The following is a 27,328-nucleotide window of genomic DNA, read 5'->3' as shown; positions in this document are numbered from 1 at the left end:
GTTTGAAGTCAACCCAGGCAGGTTTCAATAAACCACCAAAGAAAGCTGGAAGTGGAGCTGTGGCTCAAGTGATAAGAGGGCTAGTTTTGAGCAAAAGTAACTCAGGAACAGCACCCAGATCTTGAGTTCAAGCCCTGGGAGCAATAAACTTAAGTGTGCGTAGTCATACACACACACACAAAACATACATACATACATACATACATACATACATACATACATGCATGCATGCATACATACACACTCACACTTTAGCTTTGGCTACGGAATGAAATTATTTTTATTCAATTTTTATTTTGTTTTATTGTATTTTATTGTCAGAGTAAAGTATAGTGGAGTTACAGTTATATTCGTCAGGTAGTGAGTACATTACTTCTCATGTTTTTCTCCCTCTTTCATTCCCCCTAGAGAATGAAATTATAAGGCGCAGAGGTGAAGACAGAGAGGCAGGGAGGGATGGAGAAGAATATGAATTTAGAAAGCATGATGACATGATCAGGACAGAAATATACACCCCTTAGCTCCACCTTCTATGACCTCGCACTCAGGTTTTTCTGCCTGGGTTGTCTCTGAAGCAGGATCCTCAGATTTCAACTTCTAATTACCTGGATTATAGGCATGAGCCACCAGTGTCTAACTTTCAATGAACTTTTTTTTCCCCCCAGTCCTGGGCCTTGAACTTAGGGCCTGAGCACTGTCCTTGGGCTTTCTCAAGGCTAGAGCTCTACCACGGGAGCCACAATACCATTTCCAGCTTTTTTTTTCCCTATATATGTGGTACTGAGGAATCAAATCTGAGTCTTTGTACATACTAGGCAAGCACTCTTACCACTAGGCCAAACTCCCAGACCCTCAATGAACTTTCTTGTTCATAGTGGCCATCCTATCACTTGAGTTATGCTTTTAATCTAGCATATTGCTAATTAGAGATGGAATATTTTAGACTTTTTTTTTTAATCCAGTCTGGCTCTGAACTAAAATATCTGATTGTCAGCCTTTGAGCTACCAGTCCTGGCTAATTTTGGCTATATAATAGCCATTTTTAGTCTTCCATAAAATATTTTTTTGTTTTTTGCCAGTCCTAGGGCTTGAACTCAGGACCTGGGCACTGTCCTTGGACAAAAACTTTTTGTTCAAGGTTAGTGGACTACCACTTGAGCCACAGCACCACTTCCAGCTTTTTCTGAGTATGTGGTATCAAGGAATAGAACCCAGGGCTTTATGCATGCTAAGTGAGCACACTACCACTAGGCTAGGCTCCTGGCCTGTTTTTTTTTTTTTTTTTTAAACTGTTCACTGTTCATGTTACACCACTTGAGACATGCCTCCAGCTCTATTATCTTCTTTTAAATTGTGGTTTATCAAGGGCATACTAAATCCACTAGCACAATGATGTTCATTGCAGTACTATTTACCATAGCAAAGATATGGAACCAACCCAGATGTCCCTCAGTAGTTGAGTGGATCAACAAGATGTGGTATTTATACACAATGGAATTCTATGCTGCTGTCAGAAAGAACGACATCAACCCATTTGTAAGGAAATGGAAAGACTTTATGATTTTGTAACTTCTTTGTTCACAAATTTCCCCTCACAATCTTTTGATATGTAGATCAACTGGTCTTGAACTTCCAATTTCCCTGCTTTAGCCCCCTAAATGCTAGAACTACAAGTATGCACTACTTTTCTTTTGTTGTTGTTGTTGTCAATATTAGAACTAGAACTCAGGGCCTAGTGTTCTCATTTAGGTTTTTTTTTTTTTTTTTGGTGGGTCATAGGCTTCAGCTCAGAGAGCCTGGGCGCTGCCCCTGAGCTTTACAGCTCAAGGATAATGCCTTACCCCTGAAGCTACAGGCCCACTTCCCGTTTTCCAGCGATTAATTGGAGATTAAGGTCTTTAATGCCTCAGATCTCAGCCTCTAGAGCAGCTAGGATTATAGGTGTGGGCCACCCTCCTTTAGTTTATTTTTTTAAATCGTGCAGGTGCTGTCCTACTAGAGCCACACATCTAGGTGTAGCCTTTTGTTGGTTAACTAGAGGTAGTCTCCCAGACTTTTCTGCCCTTGCTGGCTTCAAATTGTTATCCTTAGATCTCATCCTCTTGAGTAGCTAGGATGATAAGCATGGGCCAACCAACCTTCAGTACAAGAATAGTTTTTACATAGTAAAATGACAAATAGTCAACCGCTGGTGGCTCATGCCCGTAATCCTGCTACTTTGGAGGCTAAGATATAAGGTTGATCAAAACCAGCTTGGAAAAAAGTCTGTGAAACTCTTATTTCCAATTAACCAATAAAAATACATTAAGTAGAGCTGTGGCTCAACTGGCAGAATGTTTGAGCCTGGAGCAACAATAAAAATGTTTTGGGTGAGATGGCTTATGCCTGTAATCTTAGTTACTCAGGAGGCTGAGATCTGAGGATCTTGGTTCAAAAACAGACTCGGCACTAAAGACCTTGAAACTAGAAAATCACTAGAAAAGGAGAAGTGGTACTGGACTCAAGGGGGTAGGGCGGTAGTCTTGAGCTGAAGAGTTCAGGGACAGCACCCAGGCACAGAGGTCAAGCCACATGACCCACAAAAATAAATAAATGAATAAAATAAATAAATATGCTCAGGGACAGTGCTCAGGCTCTGAGTTCAGTGGTAAAGGTTGATAGAATAATTCAGGTGTATAGGTGTATTAGTATTTATAAAGTGTGATTATTCAAACAATATTTCCCTAAATTTTTTTGGTGGTAATGATGTCTGAAGTCAGGACCTTGTGCTTACTAGTATGACATTCTATCAGACACACACAGTTCTCTCACATAATATTTTTTTTTGTCCAGTTGTGGGGCTTGAACTCAGGGCCTGAGTACTGTCCTTGGACATTTCTCAAGGCTAGAGCTCTACCACCTGAGCCACAGCACCACTTTTGGCTTTTTTTCTATGTATGTGGTACCAAGGAATCGAACCCGGGTCTTCGTGCATGCTAGGCAAGCACTATACTACTAGGCCAAACTCCCGGTCCTCTCACATAATATTTTAAAGAAGGAAATAAATACCTTTTATTATTTTCTTGCTCCTCTTCTTCTATTAATGGCTTCTGTTTCTTCCTAGTCTGTTCTTCCAATAACCAATTTTTCCTCTTCAATCCCTTCTTATGTTCTGAGTTCAAGTTTACACTCTGAACAACAGCCTCGATTACATCAGTAACTGTATCAGGGCTGAGGTGCAGTGCTGATTCCTCTTCACCTTCATTTAATCCTGGGTTGACAAACTGGGCAGCCTGGAAAGCTTGCATGGATACTACAGCCTGGAGTTGACATTTTCTAGGTCGGCCTGGTCTGCGTTTCACAAAGTTATTTCCTGTTCTTGCTTGCCTTTGAAGCTTTTTGGCTTTTAAAATTTTATTGACATGGTCTAGGTTTTTCTTGGTGGCCAAGATTTTGTCATAATTGCACATTTTCCGAGCCTGGCGCTGCATCGCTTCCACTACACTTCTTTTGATATGATGGGAGGAACAGCTGCTTGTTGACAACTTTTCAGAAAGAAGTGAAATGTTAGTACTACAAGAGTCACTTGGGGTGGTAGGCACTAGAAGACTATCTGGTTTTCCCAGGGTTCGCTCTTTGCTGTGGCTACAGCTTAGAGTAGAGGAGGGAGGTGCAGAGGCAGTTGCAATCACAGCGTCAATATTTTTCTCCACAGGTTCCTGGTCTTCCTGTACCATCCGCTGCAGCAAACTATCCACAGAATCATCCACTGAAGAAACCAATCTTGGACTTCGGGAGGAAACTCCGTTTACTAAAAAAAAAAAAAAAAAAACCAAAACACAACAACAATCACATATAGACAAACACTGATTATAGCTAGTTATTGAAATAACTTACTTCTGTTTTTCTTCTTTTTTGAGATAAGAGTCTCACTATATAGCTTTAAGCATAAAAGCTCAAGGACAGCAACCAGGCCCAGAGTTCAAGCCTCAGGACTGGTACACATACAGACCATCTTTTGGGTTGTGGGTTACTTCATCCTTTTTTGACAGAGCCTTATTTCCAAATAACCAGCAAAAAGCCAGAAATTACTTTTTTCTTCTTCTTTAACTCCATAAAGCAGGAGAAATAGTTTGAAGGACAGGGAATCAGATTAGCAAGCTCAAGGAACTGAATTCAAATTCCAATACAGAAACCAAACAAACAGAACCCAACTCTCAAGCAAGTACTCTACCACTAGGCCAAACTCCCTGCCCCTGTTTTGTTTTTTTACTTTCAACTGTTTACATCTCTATCTTATAAAGATAGTTCAAAATTTATTAATTTATTATATTTGAGACAGTCTTGCTGTGTATCTTAGGCATGCTCAGGCTACAGGATAATCTTGAGGGTTCAAGGTTATCCTGCCTCAGTCTCCATAAGGACAGGCATGAACCACTATACTTATCTACAAATCAAATTTCATATATCCAAACCTGAAGTGAGAATCTACTGATTTGATGTATTCTTCTGTCACACTTCATTCTCCACAATTTAATATGCTAGGCAAGCACTCTACCATTAGGCCAAACTCCCAGCCCTTACAACCTCATTTCTAACCACCATCACATCTTTACGACACTTGTCATACTAACTAATATGTTATTCTACAAAAACCTTGTCATGAGGAAGTGGCACTGTGGCTCAAGGGGTAGGGTAGTGGCCTTGAACTGAAGAGCTCAGGGATAAAGTCCAGGCCCAGAGTTCAAGCCTCATGACTGACCCCCCCAAATCAAAACAAAACAAAACTTTTTCATGGTCTTTTGCCTTTCTTTGGAGGTGCTATTATTTGTGTATTATCCTACTTGTTTACTCAAATACAGTAGTGTCACTTATTCAGAAATATCTTATGTATACAAACTGTTCAAGAAATTTGTAGTTTTTGTGGGTAGTTTTTGTGTGGCAATGTGGCTCAAGGACAGTGCTCAGGCCCTGAGTTCAGGTCCCAGGGCTGCCCAAAAAAAACCCCAAAAAACAAAAACAAGAAAATTTATTCCCATAGCCTGGAATGAAGTAACCACTTCTTGATAACAATATATTTAAAACAATTTCTCACTTTTTTATTTTTTAAAAAAGGCCAGCAAAAGCTGGGCACAGTAGCTCACACCTATAATTGTTGCTATTCAGGAGGCTGAGATCTGTGGATCTTGGTTCAAAGCCAGTACAAGGCACTGAAGAACGTGAGACTTTCATCTGCAATGAAACCACTAGTGGCTCCAGGGGTAGGGTGGTAGCCTTGAGCTGACGAGCTCAGGGACTGGGCCCAGGCCCAGCGGTCAAGCTCCACAACTGACCAAAAAAAAAAAAAGGCCAGCAAAGATTTATTTAGTAAAGCAAGATAAAACTAGGGAGGAAAAAAAAGGATAAGCACCCTAACTCGCAGCAGGTAAAAGCAAAGAGGCTATGATTTGCTACTTTCTAACCACCGAAAAAGGCAGAAAACAAATATGTATCACCTTTTTTACTCAAAGAAAATCCCTTCTTCTTTCCCTCCCTTCTTTGGTTGTGGAGATTAGATCAGAATTTTGTGATTGAACTGATATATATATATCCTCCAAATCAAATATGGTGTCACATACTATTCAATGAGGACATATTGGGTTAAGTAGTGAGTCTGAGCTAGCCAAGGCTACCTGTTTGGGTTTTATTATATCAAAACAAACGAAAATACAATATCCAATTTTTAAAAAGCCCACCAGTCCTAAATCTTTTCATAAATTATACAAGCATACTATCCTGGGCTACCTAGTTGTATATAGTTTAAAAATTGAAATATTAGACATTCAGAAATTAAGGCTGAGCTGGGCACACTAGCTCATGCCTGTAATCCTAGCAACCCAGGAGGCTGAGATCTTAGGATCAAGGTTCAAAGTCAGCCCAGGCACAAAGGACCTGAGATTCTTACCTCCAATTAAGTACTAGAAAATGGGAAGTAAGGCTTGGCTCAAGGGTAGGGCGGTAGCCTTGGGCTGAAGAGCTTAGGGACAATACCCAGGCCTAGTTCAAGCCCTGTGACCCACCGAAAAAAAAAAAAAAAAAGAAATTAAGGCTGAAAATCCTCGTAATTGTTATATATATATATCCTCAGAGATTTTGAGTATTACTTTGGAAATTAGTACTTTAATATTTTAATGTATTTCTTTCTTTTTTTGAGGAGGGGAGGGGGGTGGGTTATGTGGCTTGAACTATGGGCCTGGGTGCAGTCCCTGAGCTCTTCAACTCAAGGCTACCACCCTACCTCTAGGCCTGGGCTATGTCGCTTGTAGCTCAAGGCTACTCCCCTACCCAGGAACCACAGCCCCACTTCCCGTTTTCTAGTGATTAATTGGAGATAAGACTCACAGGGTCTTTAGTGCCCAGGCTGGCTTTGAACTGTGATCCTCAGATCTCAGCCTCTTGAGTAGCTAGGATTACAGGCATGAGCTACCACACCCAGCTTTTGTATTTCTAAACTTTTTATTAACATGCTTCAATTCACATGCCCTTACTGTATGACAAATTAACCACAGTTCAATTTTTTTTTTTTAAAGAAAAGACTAGCAGAGCCACTTCAATGTACATTCTTATTGAATTTTATTCAGCAGGGTCATTTATGGTTTTGTAATTTATATTGTCTTTCACAAGTAACAAGTGAGAAGCAATTCTGAAAAACTGATAAAAAAAAAAAAAAGATAATACTTGCCTGCTGAAGAAGTACTCTCAGATGAAGACCGTTTCCTTGTAGGGCTACCGTTTGTGCTCTCTGATGGCCGCTGGGAGGGTTTATCTGAGGTTGACTGGGAACCTGGAAAGACAGAACAAGATGGAGATCACAGAAAATTGAGGTTAAACAACAATGTCAAACCATTGTGTTAGAACTAGTATTTTAGTTGCAGTTACTGCCATTTCCTGTAATAACACAACTTGTAGGTTGGCAATTTGAGAGGAAAACAGGCAAAGGATAAGATGTTGCCAATACAATTTCCTATATCCTATATAATTTCTCCTGTTATCTTAGTGAAGGGAAACCTATTCCTGAAGGGAATAATGAACAAAATATATGCATTTTTGTGGATTATCCTATGCAAAATCACAAACATATTGATAAAATCTGTTCCTGGTTTTTAAATTAAAATTCATCATATAACCCATTAATAGCTGTAGTGAGAAAAGTAGATCTAACTTAAGTATTTCACTTAGTAGAATCAGATGACAGAAAAGAGGTCAGATCTTAAATTCATGCTTCTTATCTAACTCACTGAAATAATTTTTCCATTCTATATTTTTCTCTTACAAAAATTTATGGGATAAGTGGCAATAACAATGGTCATAAGACAGAATCTCTTATAAAGAAGTAAAACTAAGATTTTTTATTAAATTCATAAAGACTCATGAAGATACCTAGCAATAATAATATTCATCAAACAATTTCTTATACAGAAGTATAACTTTTTTATTGTAATAAGAACTTATGAAGACAAATTCTTTTTCTTTCAAAGTCTCATATTTTACCAAAATCCCAAACCGACGTAACAGAATTTAATCCATTTCTTGCTCGAGAAAAGTATGTTGTTTAGGACACATTATTTTTCTGAATAAAATATACAGTTATTTTGATATTGGTTTCCTTATAGTCTTAAAAGCCAGCAAATGAGAATATATAATCAATGTCCACCATATATTTGTCAAAAGAACTAACAGCACCCTGCAACATTCACTTTTGCCTTAAAAATCACAAAAAGTTTTACAAGTAACAGGAATCACAAATGATATATATACAGGAAATCAACTACTTGGAGATGAGAGTTATCGCTTTAATGAAGTGATTAAATTACTGAAGTAAACACAGAAGAAACAAATGGAACTAAGTTTCTAATATTTTTCTTCCTGTAGGAGAAAAAGCAAAGCATTAGATTCATTTTATTTTTTGGTCGTGGGGCTTGGACTCTGGGCCTGCATGCTGTTCTTGAGCTCTTCAGCTCAAGGATACCACTCTACCCCTGGGCTTCCGCATTGTCTTAGAGCTCTTCAGCTCAAGGCTACTGCCCTATCCCCTTGAGCCACAGCGCCACTTTTGGTTTTACGTTTAACTGGAGATAAGAGTCTCACCGTCTTCAGTGCCATTGCACCTGGCATTATTTTTTAAAAGTAGTTTGTTAAATCACATCACTGTAAATATTCTTTTAGAAGGCTACTAGCAGCATTACTTAGGGAGATCTAACATTTGCCATTCAAGAATAAAACATTAGATTTCGGGGAACTTGATGCTGATCCGGCTTCTAAAACACAGTGATGGCTTATGTAAGAACTTCCCAAGAATCAAGACTGTTTATTGTTGAATCTTAAAACAGATACAAAAGGGATTTTTTTTTCAACCTAACACTACAGTAAAATCCCTGTGGCATATGATTCAAACAGGATAAGAGTTCCTCAATAGCTAACTATCACAATAAAACACCTAAGAAGTATAATCTGGATAGCAATGAAGATTTTAAGTATTAATACTGAAAATACTGAAAACTTCAGAGATGGTACAGATATATTCCCTATCTAGAAATCCAGCCAAGATAGAAGACACAAGTGGTCAAGAAGCTTGAGATATCATTGAACTATATTATTATTCCTGATGAATGGGCAAAAAAATATAGATTAAGTGCCAAAGAAAAAAAGGGTTTGAGAGCAATTTTTATTATGCTCTCAGAGAGGAGAGGGAGGGAGAGAGGGGGAGGGGGGATGGGGAAGGGGGGAGGGAAGGAGAGAGGGGGAGAGAGAGAGAGAGAGAGAGAGAGAGAGAGAGAGAGAGAGAGAGAGAGGGAGAGAGAGAGAAAGAGAGGTCTCTGCCCTCAAAGAGTTTATTTAGGGTTGTGCTTATCATCATGTATGACATCTCAGATGGCATCTGTGCCATCCATTCATGAGTTCCATCTTCAATTCCTAGGCTATTTGGTAATGTTTCTCAAATTTCTTGGTCATCTTCAAGAAAGTCTGGATGAAGGCTTCAACTATACCTTTTAGCATAAGGATATCCTGAGATCACCCTGCCTGGCCTCACCCACCTCAGGGTAAAAGAGGGTACAGGCACTTTCTTCAAAGCTCCTTCTTTTGATGGCATCTGGAGCTGCAGAGGAGGCAGTGGGAGGTGGAATGGGGGGTCAGATCCCCGCAGATCGTTATTGGCAGCATTGTACAGCAATTCCTGAGAAACTGAAACAATTGAGAGAGAGATGGCTTAGCTTGCTTAGCTTCTGAGCCATTTTTCATTTCCTGAAAGTAATGGCGGCCAGCAACCTATTCTTAGGATTTAATAGTAGATTGGAATAAAACTTCATTCAGGAATGTTTTCATTTTTACTTTTAAAGGTTTGAATTCCCTGTTCATACAGAGCGGAGCTACAATTTGATTCCAATTTAAAGAGAATAAAGTTGTATTCCTGAGATGTAGCTCTCTATAACTTGATAATCATCATCTCTAGAACCTATTTCATTCAAAACAATGATTACAGGAGCAATAAGAGGATGAAGATACCTGAAAAAATATTACCCAATGATGTAAAGCAAAATTTAAGACTGGAAAATGATGCTGTAACTTATGTACAAGAAGCAGCAACCTGTTAAAGATGTAGAAAGTATGTTAAAATCAGCTTAACAATCAGCCTACAAATATCTCCAAACAGTGCCACAAATATGCTGTTTTTAAAGTTTCATTGTGCAGCTGGGTGGCTAGTGAAGAATAAGATATTGTCTGGAGAGAACTAGCAGGCTTATTTCATAAGTGATCACTATATCTGTGTTTCCAAATATAAAACAAAATGATATGCAAAACTGAGTGTGGTATAGCGTTAAGTATTAAATTATAGCATCAGGGAAAGTAAACGTGCCTGAGCTCTCTGAATTATTTTGTTGTGAGTCCCTAAATAAAAGTGCCAAAATAATTTAAAGCAATATAAAACTGAATGTTTTATAAATGTTAGAGGCTAAACTTTGTATTTATCAAGGATACATTGGTGGGGAGGGCATCCTAGGGACTGACCCTAGGGCTCTGTGCATGCTAAGCACATGCTCTATCTCTAACTACATGGAATTTTTAGATTTTAAATGCTTATCTCAGATATATTTAGCTTAATATTCAATATTAAAGTAAAAATTAAAGAAGAGAAAAAACTGTACTCAGTTAGGGAGCTATATTTATTTTTAAAATTCAAAGTGAATACAATTAAAATGTACTCCTAAAACAGTTATCTCTAGGGCTAGTAGGTAGTTGCAAATAGGAAAAAGCCATGCTGAACTCAATCTTCTAAACTCACTTACTATAGCTTCTCTAGGGTTGGGATTATATTCTGGATTACAGCAGTAAAATCATATTTGCCCAAGAGAGAAATCTGAGCTAGAAATTGTATTTCTCTTTAGTTCCTTATTTGGAAACACAATAATTTGCTACTTGTACTTCTCAGTCCTGCTTTCCTAATTCATGTTTTCCTTGGAAGAGGTAGTATTTTGTTACTTTTAATCACATGAAGAACATTTACTTATGCCTCAATAGTAAGTTTAGATCTACCTGTAAGAATGAAAGACTCTTCAGTCTTCAAAAGAAAAGAAGTTTGCGTGTATAAATTCAAGAAAATCTGATATTTTCTCAAGAAAACATACTTCTTCAAAAGAATGCACACAGAAAATATGAAAACATTTTAGATATCAGAGTTAAACTCATTTCAATTTATCAGAAAGACAGAACACTTCTGTATTTCACAAGGAGACAGAGAATGTAGTTCTGAAGTTCACAAAATTTCTGAGTAGAAACCCTAGTGGGTAATGATATCACTCAAACGACAGCCTCAGAAACAGGTCCAGAAATTCTACATACAAAAAAAGAAGTTAAAATAGACAAATTCCAGACGATATAACTAAATACAGTAAGACTTTAACATAAATATATACTGATTACTTGCTATTTCATAGAAAATAAAGTCTTTCTAAACATAGAGGAACTGAAAAAGAGGGAATCATAAATTAGAATAATATATATAAGGAATTGGAATTAAAAATAAACTTAATCATATGAAGGTGCCTTGGAAGTGGCTCTGATTATACATTCTCTAGATTTTATCTGGATATTATTTAAAGATTTTGAGAAAACATTTGTGTCACTTTAGATGAAAAGAGGAAAAGATGGTGCAGATGGTACATTTATAAGAAAATCATAAGATGAAATCATGGATAAAAAGTTGAAAACTGAAGAAAAGAACATAAGTGGATTACACCTAAGAGTCAAGAAATCGTACATTATGGACAAAAATGGGCAGAGACCAAGAAGTTGTTTTGAAGCTGATTTGTCACAAGAAATACTGAAGTCTTTACAAGAGGAACTGAAACATTGTTATTACGGAGGTTTGGGTGAAGATGGAGTCAAACAGGGGGTAATACCAGAGTAAGTAGGGAAATTTTCCACGGATAATATTGTCTTTGTCTGCAGAGAAGGGGGAGCATTACAAAGAAAACACGAAAATAGTCGGCCTAACCATTTAATTGAAGCCTTGGGGAAATTCCCTGGTGACAAATACATAGTAGAAAAGAAATGAATGGAACCAAGTTTGGTTGGATAAGGCATTTTTATTTAGTCTAAATTCACTACTAAAGATATTATAAAGTTATATAGTACTGTTTGAAGTTCATTGTTAAAGACCAAACTAGCTGGGAAATGATTTAAATAAGCAGAATGTTTGATGCTTACCAATGTCAGAAATGTCTCTGGGTAAACCATAGCAAAACAGGTTAATGCTGAGCCACCTGTAACCCTAGCTACTGAAGAGGCTGAGATCTGAGAATCACACTTCAAAACCAGGGAAATACATGAGACTCTTCAATGAATCACACAAAAAAAGCACCAAAAGCACTCTAACCCTAACCACTTGCTACTCACACAGAACTGTCAAGTATTTTGTCTTGAGAAAAAAAACGAAGTGCCCAAGTCCTGAAATCAAACCCCAAGAACTGGCACAAAGTAACAAATCCCAACTAACCAACCAACAACTAGACTAACTGCTAAAACTGGAGGTTAGGAATGTGTTACCATGTCCAAGTGTGCTGGATTTTGAAAAATACTAAGCAGCAATCAGCTCAAAGATATAAATCCACACGATGGGAAAACTGGGAGAGTGTGAGGGAAGGGCTAACACAGTCCAAAAAATATACTCACTACCAGACTAATGTAACTGTAACCCTCTGTACATCACCTTTATAACAATATTTTAAAATGATATAAATTAATTCAAACATATAAAATTTTAATTATTATTATTATTATTATTCATTTTTGTGCCAGTCGTGGGGCATGAATTCAGGGCTTGAGTGCTGTCCCTGAGCATGCTTTTGCTCAAAGTTAGTATTCTACCATTCTGAACCGCATTTCTAGCTTTTTGGTTAAGGGAAGATAAGAGTCTCATGGACTTTCCTGCCTAGAGTGGCTTTGAAATGAGATCCTCAGATCTCAGTCTCCTGAATAGCCAAGATTACAAGTGTGAGACTCTGACACCTGCAAAAGTTTTTATTTTGTTATTCATATGTTAAGGTTATTTGGGAATTTTTTCTTAAGCAAATGATTCAAAACTGAAGAGACATATGTAGTGGTAAATGCCTGTAATTCCAGTACACAGGAGGCTGAGTGGAGGTATTAAATTCCAGGCCAGCTTGGGCTACATATAGAGTCCCTGTTTCAATAAAACAGCAAAGACTGGTTATAATAAAGATGAACACCACAGTGACAGAATATGAACATAAAATACTGAACTTTGAAAACCCTTGATCAAGTTTTTTTTTTTTGGTCTTTAGATTCAAGTTCTGAATTCTTATGATTTAAGCTTAGTGCAGTCCTGGAAGCTTCTTGTCAATGAGCTGAATGGTAGACAAAAGCTAGATCTGTAACAAAAACAGCTGTTTGCAATTGCGGGAAATACAGAAAGCAATACATTTGGTCTGACTCATCAATTAAATGTACTACAAGAGAGCATGATTCAGAGCTTGTGCTGGCAATTTCTAAGTTAAAAAAAGCTTGTTTTTCTCCTTCTAATTAGGCCATTTCTCATAATACACAAATCAAATCTCTCACCGAAATGGAATTTCTCTGGTAACTCCCAAAACTATAAAACCACTACAACCAAATTTTGGTGTCTTGTCTATCAAAGTTGGATAAATAAATAGAATCAATCATCAGGATTATATAAAAGCAGGGACCCTGATCTCATCAAATGTATGATACTACTATAATTTCATCTGAAAGAAGCTAATTTTAGACGGAAGTCTTCTGTTAGCATGGAACAGTTAAGTTAAAAAAAATAAGCTAACCACTACATTCACACACTTAAGAGGTGCATACACCTTCTCCCAGCCCAGGCAAAGGACCATACAAAATGAACAATAAAGGCAGGTGGCCACAGACAAGAGAATATTTGTCTATTTATGAACCTTATATGGCCCTCAGGCCAGACATTTCCTATCTCTATAAGTATTAATTAGAACTGTTCTTTTTTTTCTCCCCTGTTCTAATTATTATTATTATTATTATTATTATTATTATTATTTTGGTATATGTGTGGGTTGAGGGGAGGCTTGAACTAAGGGCTTTATTAGCCTTTTCGCCTAAGGCTAGCAGTCTACCACTTAAACTACAGTCCTTGTACTGGCCAGTTATGTAGAATGTGTCCTACTATTTTTTAAATTTTTATTTAAGTGATTAAACCAGTTTTGGGGTTTTGAAAAAAAAAAAGACACACGGACAAAGTGCTTTATAAGTTAATCTTATACTTGATTGAGGTAATGTTAGACTTCTTTTCTAAAAAGTTACTATTTTCCCTCTCCATAGAAATAAGTTACTATCTCTACTTTTTTTATAATTTTTATTGTAATTAATAAAAGGGTTACATGATATTTGCCAGATAGAAGGTGCATTAATTCACATACATTGATACCCTTTCACATGTCTTAGTACCCATTACCCTCCCCCCCACCCACCACCCACCCCCGTCTTGGTTTTCCCCCCTCTATCTCTACTTTTTGAAAGATGATCTACATACATCTGGAATTTGGCAGTAAAGAACATTTATTTTAGAACTGTAATCTCAGCACTTGGGAGGAAGAAAGACTGAGAGTTCAAGGTCAGCCTAAGTTACACTGATAAAAAAAAACTCAAAAGAACATTTAATCCCTTTCTTCCATGTATTTCATTAGCCAATGATTTATCCTTTTCAGCATAAATTCATGGGTCATTCATTCATTCATTGACAGTACTGTGGCTAAAATCAAGAGCCAGGGCATTGCCGGTTAGCTTTTTTGCTCAAGGCTGATGCTTTACCATTGAGTTACAGCTCCACTTCTGGTTTTTTGCTAGTTAGATTAGTGATAAGAATCTCATGGACTTTCCTGTCCAGGTCCTGGGTATTTATTTATGTCAGTCATGGGGCTTGGTCTCTGGCCTGGGTGCTGTCCCAGAGCTCTCCAGCTCAAGGCTAATGGTTAATGGGAGATAAGAGTCTCTCCTTCTTTAGTGGCCGGGCTGGCTTTGAACAATCCTCAGACCTCAGCCTCCTGAGCAGCTAGGATTATAGGTGTGAGCCACCATGTCCACATCCAGCTTGGGTATTTATATTTAAGGTTATAGGCCAGTACTGTCATCATATATTCTGTTGCTTAAACTGTTGCAGGAGATGGTTCAACATTATTTCCCAAAGGTGATAAATTATTTTTGGGCAGTACCCAAACTCAAGTGCTTTGTGCTTTCCTGGCAGGTATGCACCATCAAGCCATAGCTCCAGCACTTTATTGTGCGGTTACTTTTGTGAGTCTTGCTTGCTGTTCATGTACATGGACATAACTATGTCTGGCTTGACTACAGATCCACACATCTCACAAAACACTATGAAAGATTTTCTATCTCTACTCTTCTCATTTTATTTATATTTACTAATGGTCAATCAACTATCTAAAAGAAGTACCTCAGAAATACCCTAATATACTTGTTTCTTTCTTTCCTTCAGTCCATATCTTCTGGATGTCTTCTCTATTTCTACCTTAGTTCAGGCTTTCATAATATTAAAAAAAATACTGTTATCATAAAGGTGATGTATAGAGGAGTTACAGTTATGTAAATCAGGTAAAGAGTACTTTTATTTTTGGACAATGTCATCCCTTCCAGGCTTTCAAAGTATTCTGTTGGGACAGTTTCAAAACTTATCTTACCCTTCCCTAACGCACTTTCACATTGTGATCATTGAGAATAAGAGAATAAGAACAGGAGGTTTTAAGACCTGTTCTTGCTTTTTGTTTTTTAGTATTGGTCCTGGGGCTTGAACTTAGGGCTTGAGCTCAATCTTTCAGGTTTCTTTTTTTCTCAAGCTTGGAGCTCTACCATTTAAATCACAGCTCTACTTCTAACTTCTTGCTGATTGACTGGAGATGTGCTTTCTGCTCAGACTGGCTTTAAACCGGCACAATCCTCAGATTTCAGCTTCCTGAGCAGCTAGGACTGAACTACCTGTGCTCAGCTTTTTCAACTCTGAACTCCACACATCACATTGATGATACTTATCTAAGCATAGAATTTTCAAGCTAATTTCTCAGTAAGAAACAGCCCATCAGAGGCCATTCTCCCAAGTCCCAAGCACTACTGCCCTATCAGCTACTCCTTGCCAGGAAAAAGAGAATGGTAAGCAGAGACTCCTTTAGAAGAACTAGATTTATTCTTTTTATTTATTATTTATTTTTATTTGCCAGCCCTGGGCCTTGAACTCAGGGTCTGAATACTGTCCTTGGGCTTTCTCAAGGATAGAGCTCTACCACTTGAGCCACAGCACTATTTCTGGCTTTTTCTTTTTTTTTGCCAGTCCTGGGCTTGAGCTCAGGGCCTGAGCACTGTCCTTGGACTTTCTCAAGGCTAGAGCTCTACCAGTTGAGCCTCAGCACCACTTCCAGCTTTTTTGTATGTATGTGGTACCAAGGAATTGAACCCGGGTCTTCGCGCATGCTAGGCAAGCACTTTAACCACTAGGCCAAACTCCTGGCCCTATTTCTGGCTTTTTTCCATGCATGTGGTACCAAAGAATTGAACTCAGGTCTTTTGTGCATGCTAAGCAAGCACTCTACCACTAGGCCAAACTCCTGGCCTAGATTCATTCCTTTTAAACTTGATGCCTTATTCTACTTTAGTGAACTGCTTCTCCACAGTTCTGCCACAAGCCCAAGACCCCACAGAGCCTCCATACTTTCTCTACTGGCTGAAATCCTTCTGGATTTCCCTAGGAGAGCATGTGTACAAAGCCCTGGGTTCCATTTCTTGGTACCACATATACAGAAAAAGCTGAAAGTGGGGCTGTGGCTCAAGTGGTAGAGCATTGGCCTTGAGAAAGCTCAAGGACAGTGTTCACACCCTGAGTTCAAGCCCCAGGAAAATAAAAGTTCTGGGGCTTGAATTCAGGGGCTGGTAGTATGTGAGCCTTTTGTTCAAGGTTAAAGCTCTACTAGTTGAACCATAGCTCTATTTGCAGATTTTTAATGGCTAACTGGAGATAAGAGTTTCACTGACTTTCCTGCCCAGGCTGGCTTTGAACTGTGATCCTTATATCTCAGCCTCTTGAATAGACAGAATTCGGCATGAACTAAAGGTACCCAGTTCTAATATTACTTTTAAAAATATTTTTATTGTTATTATCATTGTGATATACAAAGAAGTTACATAAGTCAGATAAAGAGTACTTTTCTGTTTGGACAGTATCACCTCTTCCCTTGCTCTTTCCCAGTTCTTCCTTCCTGTCCCTTATCCACATGTTTGTATATTTCAATTTCAACACAGTATCTACTGAGTACCACTGCTGTACTTTTTCACCCTTTGTCTCTCCATTTCTGTCTGTGCCCCTGCTCACCATCCCAAAGACAGAGAAATAAGACAAAATGGCAAACAAAGGAATGGAAACTTTTGATTCCATTTCCTGGAGTTCATTTCAATATTTTATATGTTCAGATGAACATAGGCATTGGGTTTGTGTGTTCCTCTCCTAAAAAAATCCTCTTCTGGTCTCACTGTGTGTGAATAGAGTCCTATATAATTAATCATGTTTCAGAGTATATTAGATCTAGCTTCCACCTATAGAACATGCAGTGTTTGTCTCTTTGAGCTTGGCTCATTTCACTTAATATGGTTTATTCGAGGTCCACCCATTTCCCTGCTGTTAAATTTCATTGTGTATAGGTACAACATTTTTTCAATCTGTTCAGCTGTTTCTATAAGTTGGTTATTGTGACTAGTGCAGAAATAGATATGGATGCGAAAGTATCCTTATGACATCATGGCTTGTAATGCTCTGCATAGATGCTCAGACATGTCTTTTTTTGGCCAGTCCTGGGCTTGATCTCAGGGCCTAAGCACTGTCCTTGGGCTTTCCTCAAGGCTGGCACTCTACTACTTGAGCCACCGCACTACTTTTGGCTTTTCTATGTACGTGGTACTGAGGAATGGAACCCAGGTCTTCGTGCATGCTAGGGAAGCACTCTACCACTAGACCAAACTCCTGGCAACCCAGACATGTCTTTTGAACTGTTATTATTTCTAAAATTATGTGGTGTTCTAGCTATAGACAAATTGGTTTTAGAAATCTGCTTCCCATGGGGCTGGGAGTTTGGCCTAGTGGTAGAGTGCTTGCCTAGCATGCACAAAGACCCAGGTTTGATTCCTCGGTACCACATACATAGCAAAAAGCCAGAAGTGGTGCTGAGGCTCAAGTGGTAGAGTGCTAGCCTTGAGAAAGTCCAAGGACAGTGCTCAGACCCTGAGCTCAAGCCCAGGACTGGCAAAAAAAAAAAAAAAAAAGAAGTCTGCTTCCCAATCTACAAGGAATCCCTTTTAATTTTAGGAAATGATATTGCTCAATTCATACAGAAATGCTTTGACCTTCTCAATCCAAATTGCACTAATGAGCTCTAGCATGTAACATTCATTGCTTGTTCAGCAGAGCCACTTTCTTTGTTTAGGCATCTGGAGCTATGTGTATTAAGAAATCTAAGTATGGGGGCAGGAGTTTGGCCTAGTGGTTAAAGTGCTTGCCTAGCATGCATGAAGACCTGGGTTCGATTCCTCGGTACCACATACATAGAAAAAAGCCAGAAGTGGTGCTGAGGCTCAAGTGGTAGAGCTCTAGCCTTGAGAAAGTCCAAGGACAGTGCTCAGGCCCTGAGCTCAAGCCCAGGACTGGCAAAAAAAAAAAAAGAAATCTAAGTATGGTCCAGTGGTAGAACACTCACAAAGCTCTGGTTTAACCCTCCAATAAACACCCCTCCTGTTCCCCTGCCCAAAAAATGCTATTAGAAGGTAAACATGCTGTCCCCTAAATCAGTTTTCATTCTGGTCTCAGTGTACTGTACCACCAAATGTTCATAAAGATGCCTACTATCATCCTGGTTTAATTAACATTGTCTTATTTAGAATATTGTAATTCCCTACTAACCAGTTTCTTTATCATAACTTTTACTTTTATCCCCTCAAAGTCAGGGTTTATAAAGGTGACAATATGATCTTCTAGAAATGTAAGCCTAAATTCATTAAGCCTGTCTTTTATTCTTTTACTTTTACAACAATATTGAAAATTCACTATATAGGCATCTTTCATCATATATATATATATTTTTTGGCTCAAGGCCAGCATTCTACCACTTGAAACTTGAAACATAGAGCCACTTCCAGACTTATCTGTTTATGTGGTACTGAGGAATTGAATCCAGCGCTTCATGAATGCTAGGCAAGCACTCTATCACTAAACCATATTCCCAGCTGTTAATGTGAATTGTTATAACCTACTTCCACAAAACAACAAACCCATGTGATCTTTTTCCCTATTAGAAACAAAGGCCCACAAAGTAGAATACCTAGTAAATACACAATACTCAGTAATTGCCACCCATCTAATGCCTATGAAAACATTTTATAAAATGAATCTAATTAAAGTATAGAATTTTTATTATGTATTTTTGTGTTGGCTCTGAGGCTTGAACTTAGGGGCCTAGGCCCTGTCCCCGAGCTTCTGTGCTCAAAGCTAGCACTGTACCACTTGAGCCATAGCTCCACTGTCAGTTTTTTTGTAATTAATTGTGGAAGTGACTTTTCTTATCCTAGGCTGGCTTTGAATTACAATCTTCAGATCGAGTAGCTAGGATTACAAGTGTGAGCCACTGGCATCCCATAAATTTTTTATCTTTTAAAGGAATAATGGTAGAAATGAACATCTGTGTTCTAACTACATATAAATCATGTAATGAGCACTACATTATCATTTAGAAACCCCCGCCTTATGGCTAATCCTGGTGCTTGAACTCAGGGTCTCTAGCTCTTGCTTTTCACTAAAGGCTGGCCCTTGATAATACTTGTGCCTCCACTGCCAGCTTTTTGCTAGTTATTTGGAGATAGTTTCTCAGATTTGTTTGCGTAGGCTAGTCCTTTGTTCCATAAATCTCAGCCTTCTGAGAAGCTAGGATTACAAATGAGAGCCATCAGTACCCAGCTCATTTGCTTTTTTATATCCCTACTATATATTCTTTATACAGGAGAGGATATTGACATTTACTTGGAGATTGTGGTGATACACAGATTTTCTGTACAAAACTACAATCTTACAGCTGTAATTGTACTCATAGCATCAGAATACTTATGAATACTCTATAGTTTATTTACTTTCCTTATTGTTTGTCTTCTCAATTCTCAGAAGACGTTTTCCCAGAAGTTACAAATGTACTATATACATCTATTCTGTGTGTGTGCGTGCGCGCGCCGTTGTGAGGCTTTGACCTAGATGTTGTCCCTGAACTTTTTTACTCAAAGGTAATGCTCTACCATTTGAGCCACAGATCCACTAACAGCTTTTTGGTGGTTAACTGGAGATGAGGCAGATTTTCCTATCCAAGTTGGTTATGATCCTTGAATCTCAGCCTCTTGTGTAGCTAGGATTATAAGCATGAGCTGCACCATTTCATCTTTTTCTAGGTAGTTTAGTGGAGATTATAGTGTTTTGCAATCTTCAGATCTCACCCTTAGTAGCTAGGATTACAGCCATGAGCCACCAGTGCCCACCAGCTTCATGGCCTTTTTTTTTTTTTTTTTCTTTTTTTTTGCCAGTCCTGGGCTTGAGCTCAGGGCCTGAGCACTGTCCTTGGGTTTTCTCAAGGCTAGAACTCTACCACTTGAGCCTCAGCACCACTTCCAGCTTTTTTTCTATGTATGTGGTACCGAGGAATCGAACCCGGGTCTTCATGCATGCTAGGCATACACTTTAACCACTAGGCCAAACTCCCGGCCGCTTTATGGCTTTTTATTTCTAATTGAAGCAGCTTTTATGAGGACACTTAAATGTAATTTGCAAAACAAAGTCTCTGTGAATAGACAATTAAAATTTCACAATGCTGAAAAGTTTTGTGCTTGGATTTTTATGGTATGCAGCAGGTTAATGATAACATTTTTCATAAAATATACATATACATTGTGCATATAAAATTAATATTCCTATATGGCCTTGGTGCTGTCCCTGAGCTATCTTTTTTTTGTGTGTGTGTGGGTCATGGGGCTTGAGCTCTGGGCCTGGGTGCTGTCCCTGAGCTCTTCAGCTCAAGGCTACCGCCCTACTCCTTGAGTCACAGCCCCACTTCTGGTCTTCTAGTGGTTAACTGGAGATAAGAGTCTCACAGTCAGTCTTTAGTGCCTAGGCTGGCTCTGAACCATGATCCTCTGATCTCAGCCTCCTAAGTAGCTAGGATTACAGGCATGAGCCACCATACCCAGCCTGCACATTTTTACTCAAGGCTAACACTATCATGTGAATCATAGCTCCACTTCTGGCATTTTGGTCCTTAATTGGAGGTTAAGAGTCTTACAGACTTTCCTGCCCAGGCTGGTCTTGAACCATGATCCTTATTTCAGTCTTCTGAGTAGCTAGGATTACAGGTATGACACATGGGCATCCAGCTTCTCACCCTACTTGTTACATCTAAAGAAAACTTTGAAAATTTCAAAACACATATAAAAACAAAAAGCGAGTTCATTAAAAAGCAGCTACATGTGTCGGGGCACCAGAAGAAAGATAATTACTATAACAAGAATACACAAAATAACCCTCTTACCTGTTAAAGTCTGTATTGCCCTTTCACTGGAAGGCAGTGGTTCCTTTCTGTGAGGCCGATTTAGTGAAGTGTCTTGTGCAGAAAAGAGTCCAGGGCTGTCAGTTAATTTCTTCCGGCCACTGGAGTTAGGGTTAGAAACTCTGCAGCTGCCTATTGCACTTGTGAAAAGGTTAGTATGTTCATCACTGCTGGCTGGCTCAGAGTTGGGAGTGAATCCTCCAAGAGATAAACTTGGAGAACTTTCTGAACAGTCAATTTGTAAAGGTGTTTGCAATCCCAAGGCCAATGAACTAGATTCTGAAGGCTCTCGGTGGACCCACTGCTCTTCTCTGTTTATTAAGCTCTTTGAAGGAGAGAGATGAGGGCAAGACATGTGACATCTGTGCTTTTCCTTATGCTTATATCGCTCTCCAACAGTATCCTTTCCAAACCGATAGCGCTTTAAAGACTCCAGGACAGATCTGGAAGAGCCAGCGTCCATTGAAACCTGGGGTTGTTCAGAAGAACGGTGTTCTCTATGTTTGTGACGATGTCTGTGTTTGTGCTCTACCATCCAACCATAGGCCACCTCAGGAGGTACACTGGGGTAGGTGCTCATGGAAAGAAGAGGGGTCCTACTGGTTGTAAGAAAGGCCTCCTGTCTAAGTAGCTTATGCTTTTTCTTATGGTATTTGGTAGGATTGAGAAGCAAATGACCAGCATGCATATATGAAGGAGGTGGAAGTGGAGTAGTAAAAGAAGGAGATGGAGGAGGTGGATAAAGGGTGGGGGGATACCTTCCATAGTAACCTAATCCTATGGGAGCAGCTGTAAGAGGTGAAGGAGAGTAAGGCATGCCATAAGAGGGATAGAATCCAGTACTAGAAAGAGGAAAACTAAGGCTATGCATGAAAGGCATTTCAGCCATTGCTTCTCTCATCTTAGGGGGTCTTCCTCTTTTCTTTTTTAAATCAGGTTTTCGAATGTAGTGCAAAGGGTCTAAGGGAAAAGAAGGATGTGTATAGAAACTATTGAAGTTGATTCGAAAAATAGTAGGCAGAAGATCTCGGGGGATAAAATGATGACTTCGATGGGTGATCCTAATCTCACTTAAACGGCTTATTAGTTCCTCCAGCTCTGCAATGAAGTCTGGATCTTGTCTATTTCGGAGTTGAGGATATTTCTTTTTCCGTTTTCGTTTCTGCCTTTTTATTTTGTCATAGCTGAGGTAATCATGACTCCTGCGTTTACATTTGTGTTTATGTTTTTCTTTAAGACTGCTTAAAACTGTAGAGGTTTCAGGGGGAATCAGAGAAACATGCTCAAAAGAATGCCTCCGCTTCTTTTGTCCACAAAATTTCTCTGCTCTGTCTGATGTGCTATTATTATCAGTTCCAATGCCACTGTCACTTGGAATTGTTTCATCACTATGAGATTCACTAATGGGGGAAGGAGTAGCTTCTTTCAGAGATGTGAGTTCACTCAGATGGGAAGGAGAATTTGGCAACAAAGTAGGAGGAGATAACCGCCTCCTCCCCTTTGAAGCCTTCTTCATTGCAAGAGTCTGAATCATGCTTCCCTGTCTGGAGTGCAAATGTAAATATGGCACCGAACTGGGTTCAACAAAGCCTGCATCACTACTTACAGGGCTCTGACCTCCACTAGTCACAGAAGACTGAGAGCAAATAGGTGAGGGAAGAATCTCAGAACTACTAGTGGATGATGGCAGTAAAGGGGGAAGGATCTGTCCTAATGATGACCCGGCTGCCTGCTGAGCTGTTTGCTCAAGGACAGCAAGGCTGGTAGGGCTACCTGCAAGAATGCCATTTATGACAGTTTTTGGTTTGCGGCCCCTTCTCTTTCCTATGTAAATTGTTCCTTTCTTGCTGACATTTATTTGTTGGCCCAACTTAGTGCCAAATGTGGCAGCAAGACTTGATACTGTATTATGGAGTTTGGATTGCACTTTCCCTTTATTACTTGATTCTACAGAACTTGAAAGAATCTGATTCAACAGTTTCTTTCTCTTTAAAGTTTTCATTTTATTTATTTTGCGGATAATTGTTTTCATTAGTTGTCCATTGTTTCTCTTGGTAATCTTTTTATCTGGCTCCATCTCAAGGTCACTCATGCTACAGCCATTTGGCGTATGACTGTCATCTAAATCATCTGGATCCTGAAGTTGATCTTCACTTTCAAAGAAATCACTGCTACTTCTATGGTTTTCACTTTCTGACTCCAGCTTGCTTGGACTTTCTGTGGCAACAAATGGAGCCACTGACAGCACAGGTGGCTTCATCTTGACTGGTGACCTCATTTGTCTCTTAGGCCTGCCTCTCTTTTTTGGAAAAGGAGATACTGACAGACTTTGCTTGAAGGAAGGAATTTCAATTTCTGGCTGTAAAATGGGGGGTTCTTGTTCTTCCTTAGAGTGTAAAGAAAAAACTTTAGAAGCAGGAATTTTTAAAGTCCGTTTAGGTGGACCTTCTAGTTGAGGCATTTCCTTGGATTTAGGTCTTCCTCTTTTGGGCTTATAAATATCTGACAAAAGGTCACTAGAGACACACATGCTGGAGGATAGTTTGTGAGTTGCAAAAGACTTATGTGATGGTTTTTCACCATCAGTTAAGAGAGTAAGAGATGGAGTTGTAGATTTACTCAACTTTGGCAATCGGCGTTTAAGGAAGTCATGGTCGACAAATGAAGATGAGCCAATGTTTTTCATGAACTTGGCCGACTCAGAATTACTATGTGATAGTGAACTACATGAAACATTTTTAAAAAGCTCTGATCGTTCTAATTCTAGCCCTTTTGGAGATCGGCATGTGCTTCTTGCCACTACTTTAGTCCACCGAGCTTTTCTTCCTTTTCTTTTTTTTAATGGTTTGGACTGCAAACTAGTGCTTAGGCTTTCAGCAACTTGGCAGTGTTTGTCTGATGCAGTTACTGCACCAAGTTTTAGAAAAGGTTTGCTAGTAAATAAACTTGTGAAGTTAACAACTGAAGGAGTAATTGTATGAATACTGGATTCAGAAGTCAAGCTTGACTTTTTTCCAAGGGAAGAGCTTATTCTTGGAATATCTAAATGCGTATTTTTTGAATCGTTTAGCTCTTTATCAATCCCTTTACACTCAATACTTATGCTATGACCCATTGACCTATGACTTACATTCAAATGGGCACTTTCAGAATTAAAGTGGTTTTTTCCAACAGATTCAGAAATTTCTTCCATTAGCTCTGTGGTGGAACTTAAAAGTAACGGATTAGGAACCAACTGTGAAGAAGTTTCTGGGGGACTTCTGGTTAAAGGATTAATAGATATAGTAGGTGATGGGGAAGGTAGATTACTTTCTCCTACTGCACTAAAAGGGGATTTAGCTGTAGATGCATCAGAAGCAGCTCCCATTTGAAAGTCTGGAGAAGTGCAATATACAGGAGGTTGCTTTTCATGCTTTGACGTTTCAAAAGATCCCCTTTCACCAGATGAAAAATTGTCCTGCTGAATGCATGACCCTTCATTAAACATTTCTTTCTCTAAATTAATTATTTCTTTTCGAGCCGAGAACTTCTCCAATATGCTTTCTTTACTCTGGCGTATAACACTCTTCTCAAAAGTTTTGCTGGTAGCATTGTCTTTCAATGATTCAGAAAGTTCTTGACTTTCATGATTATTGATGTTTGTACTACAAGAAGCCTTAAGTGGTTCCTGAGTGGGGAGCAGTGCTTCAGATTTAAGATTTATGGCATCTTTACTGACCAGTCCTGCCACAGGACAACTCACCAGTTTCTTTCCAAGGTCCTTATTAACCAATCCCATTGCTGAACTTGTTACAATCTTCTTTGCACAGTCTTTGGCCATTAGGCCAACAGTAGAACCCAATTTCTTCCCTAAGTCTTTATTAACCAGTCCAACCACTGTGCCAAGTCCTAACTTCTTGCCAGACTCTTTATTCACTAAACCTGGAACAATCCCAATTCCTAGCTTCTTTCCTGAATCTTTGCTCAGCACTCCTACTGTAGTGATAGTCCCTGGCTTTTTGCCTGGGTCTTTATTAATGAATACCGCTGTAGTGCCAGTTCCCAGTTTTTTTACAGAGTCCTTATTGACCAATCCTACTGCTGCATTAAACATAGTTTTTTTCCCAGGATCTTTAGTTACCAATCCAACTGCTGTGCTGATAGCTGGCTTTTTTATTAAGTCTTTATGTATTATTCCAGTCATAGAGCCAACATTTGCTTTCCTGATCAAATCCTTGCTAACCAATCCTGCTGTAGTGCCAGTTCCTAACTTCTTCGGTTTTATCTTGGAAGACTTAGAAGGAGGGCAAGTAGCAATGAGCTGTGCTAGTTTTTCTGTTACACTAGTTCCTCCATTAAGTAATGCTCGATCCTTCATATCAGAATCTCGGCTACCCACAAGAGAAGATGGTGTTACATTAATATAATCTGCCATTTCTGAGTGTACTGGAGAAAGCTTCTTAGATAAAGGATTGTTTTCTCCCTGTGAATGAAGATGGATGCTTTCTTCAGACTGACATTCAATGGCTGCAACATCACCTGCTTTCTTGTACAACTTTGAAGGGTCCTAAAATTTGAACAAGAAAAAGGTTTCAGAGAAAATAAACTGCATACCATTTTCACTTTAGCATTACAAATCCAACAAAATAATAATCATATGTTAGCTTCATCTATTGAACAGAACTATTAAAAAAGTGGTTATATTATATAAGTATTATATAATTGCTCTATTAGAGGTTATCAAGACGTTTTTGTTGACTTTCGTACTGTAAACTTCCTGTTTCTAGAACTTTAGAAGTATTTGATACTTCTGACATTGTTTAAACAAGAATATTCTAGAGAATATTGTCTCTATCTTACTTTTTCTTTTTCTTTTGGCAATATTGGAGTTTGAACTCAAACCTTGCTCTTTTAACTACTTCATCTAGGTACTCAGCTTTAGCTTTTGCACTCATCTGGCATTCTACCACTTGAGTCACACTCCCAGTCCATCTTTTTGTTGGTTAAGTAAAGACAGAGTCTTAAACCTTTTTGGCCCAGGCAGACTCCCAACTATGATCCTGAGATCTCAACCTCATAAATAGCTAGTTGAGCCACTTGGCACCAAGTTATTATCTTGCTTTTAACTCACTAAACATGCATTAACATATGAATGTATGCTTTTGAAAAGAGAACTTTATTTTTATTTTTTTTTGTTGGTCATAGGGCTTGAAATCAGGGCCTGGGCACGGTTTCTGAGAATTTTTGCTGAAAGCTAATACTCTACCATTTTGAGGCACAGTGCTACTTCCACTTTTCTGGTGGTTAATTGGACATAAGAGTCTCATGGACTTTAGTGCTAGGACTGGCTCTGAACCACAATCCTCAGATCTCAGCCTCCTGAGTAACTAGGATTACAGGCATGAGCCACCAGAGCCCAGTGAAAAGAGAAATATTTTTAATTTGGACAAAAAATGTTATCTACAGTTCTTCCAAAATAAAAGCTTTACTGATTTCCATAATTTCTAACCAATCCAGACGAACTCTGGCCTATTTCTAATCCTTTAACTTGTTCTCAGTTATAGTCTTGAGCAGTCAAATTTCCTCCTAATGGAGAACTACAGAAAAAAAACAGAAAAATTTTTCTTTAACATTTATGTAAAATCTTAAAAGTGAGAAATAGTTCTTAAGTCATATACTATAAATTACCTTACTCGAGTTCTGTACTAAATTTACTACATTACATAATAGTCTATCTTATTTTGGAATAACTACTGTGGCTTAAGGGACAGATGAATCCCCCCCCCCAAAAAAAATCTTCTAAATAACTTTGATTCTACAAAATCTTCAGCAAATAGATCATTGCAAAGTTACTTAAGTATTTTCAGAGAACATAGCATAATATTGATCTTGAAATTCTACAAATATATATTTTTAAAGGTAGCTTAAAAAAAAAAACAGCTTAGAAAAGTAGAAACCAAGCTGGACGATGGGGTTCATACTTGTAATCTTAGCTACTCAGGAGGCTGAGATCTGAGGATCACTGTTCAAAGCTATCCCATTGTTCAAAGGTAGCCCGGGCACTAAAGACCAAGAGACTCTTACTTCCAATTAACTACTAGTAAGGCAGTAGCCTTGAGCTGAAAATCTCTGGGACAAGGCCAGGCCCAGAGTCCCAGCCCCATGACTGACCAAAAAAAAAAAAAGAAGAA

The 27,328-nt window shown here is 38.7% G+C and overlaps 1 protein-coding gene across 2 annotated transcripts in view; it reads right to left on the bottom strand.

Moving 5' to 3' along the window:
* Ash1l (ASH1 like histone lysine methyltransferase) overlaps window positions 1-27,328 on the bottom strand; it is a 103,821-nt gene that overhangs the window by 50,314 nt on the left and 26,179 nt on the right. For both annotated transcript variants that reach the window (XM_090340797.1, XM_090340795.1), the window contains exons 3-5: window positions 21,141-25,704; window positions 6,701-6,802; window positions 3,049-3,790 (exon numbers count right to left, since the gene is read on the bottom strand). In XM_090340797.1, coding sequence (XP_090196923.1) covers window positions 3,049-3,790; window positions 6,701-6,802; window positions 21,141-25,704 — 5,408 coding nt within the window. The remainder of the gene's footprint in view (window positions 1-3,048; window positions 3,791-6,700; window positions 6,803-21,140; window positions 25,705-27,328) is intronic.

This window comes from Megascapheus bottae, chromosome 10, assembly GCF_031878675.1.
Source record: "Megascapheus bottae isolate mThoBot1 chromosome 10, mThoBot2.hap1, whole genome shotgun sequence".
Classification (NCBI taxonomy): Eukaryota; Metazoa; Chordata; class Mammalia; order Rodentia; family Geomyidae; genus Megascapheus; species Megascapheus bottae.
This window is presented reverse-complemented; position numbering and strand designations above follow the sequence as displayed.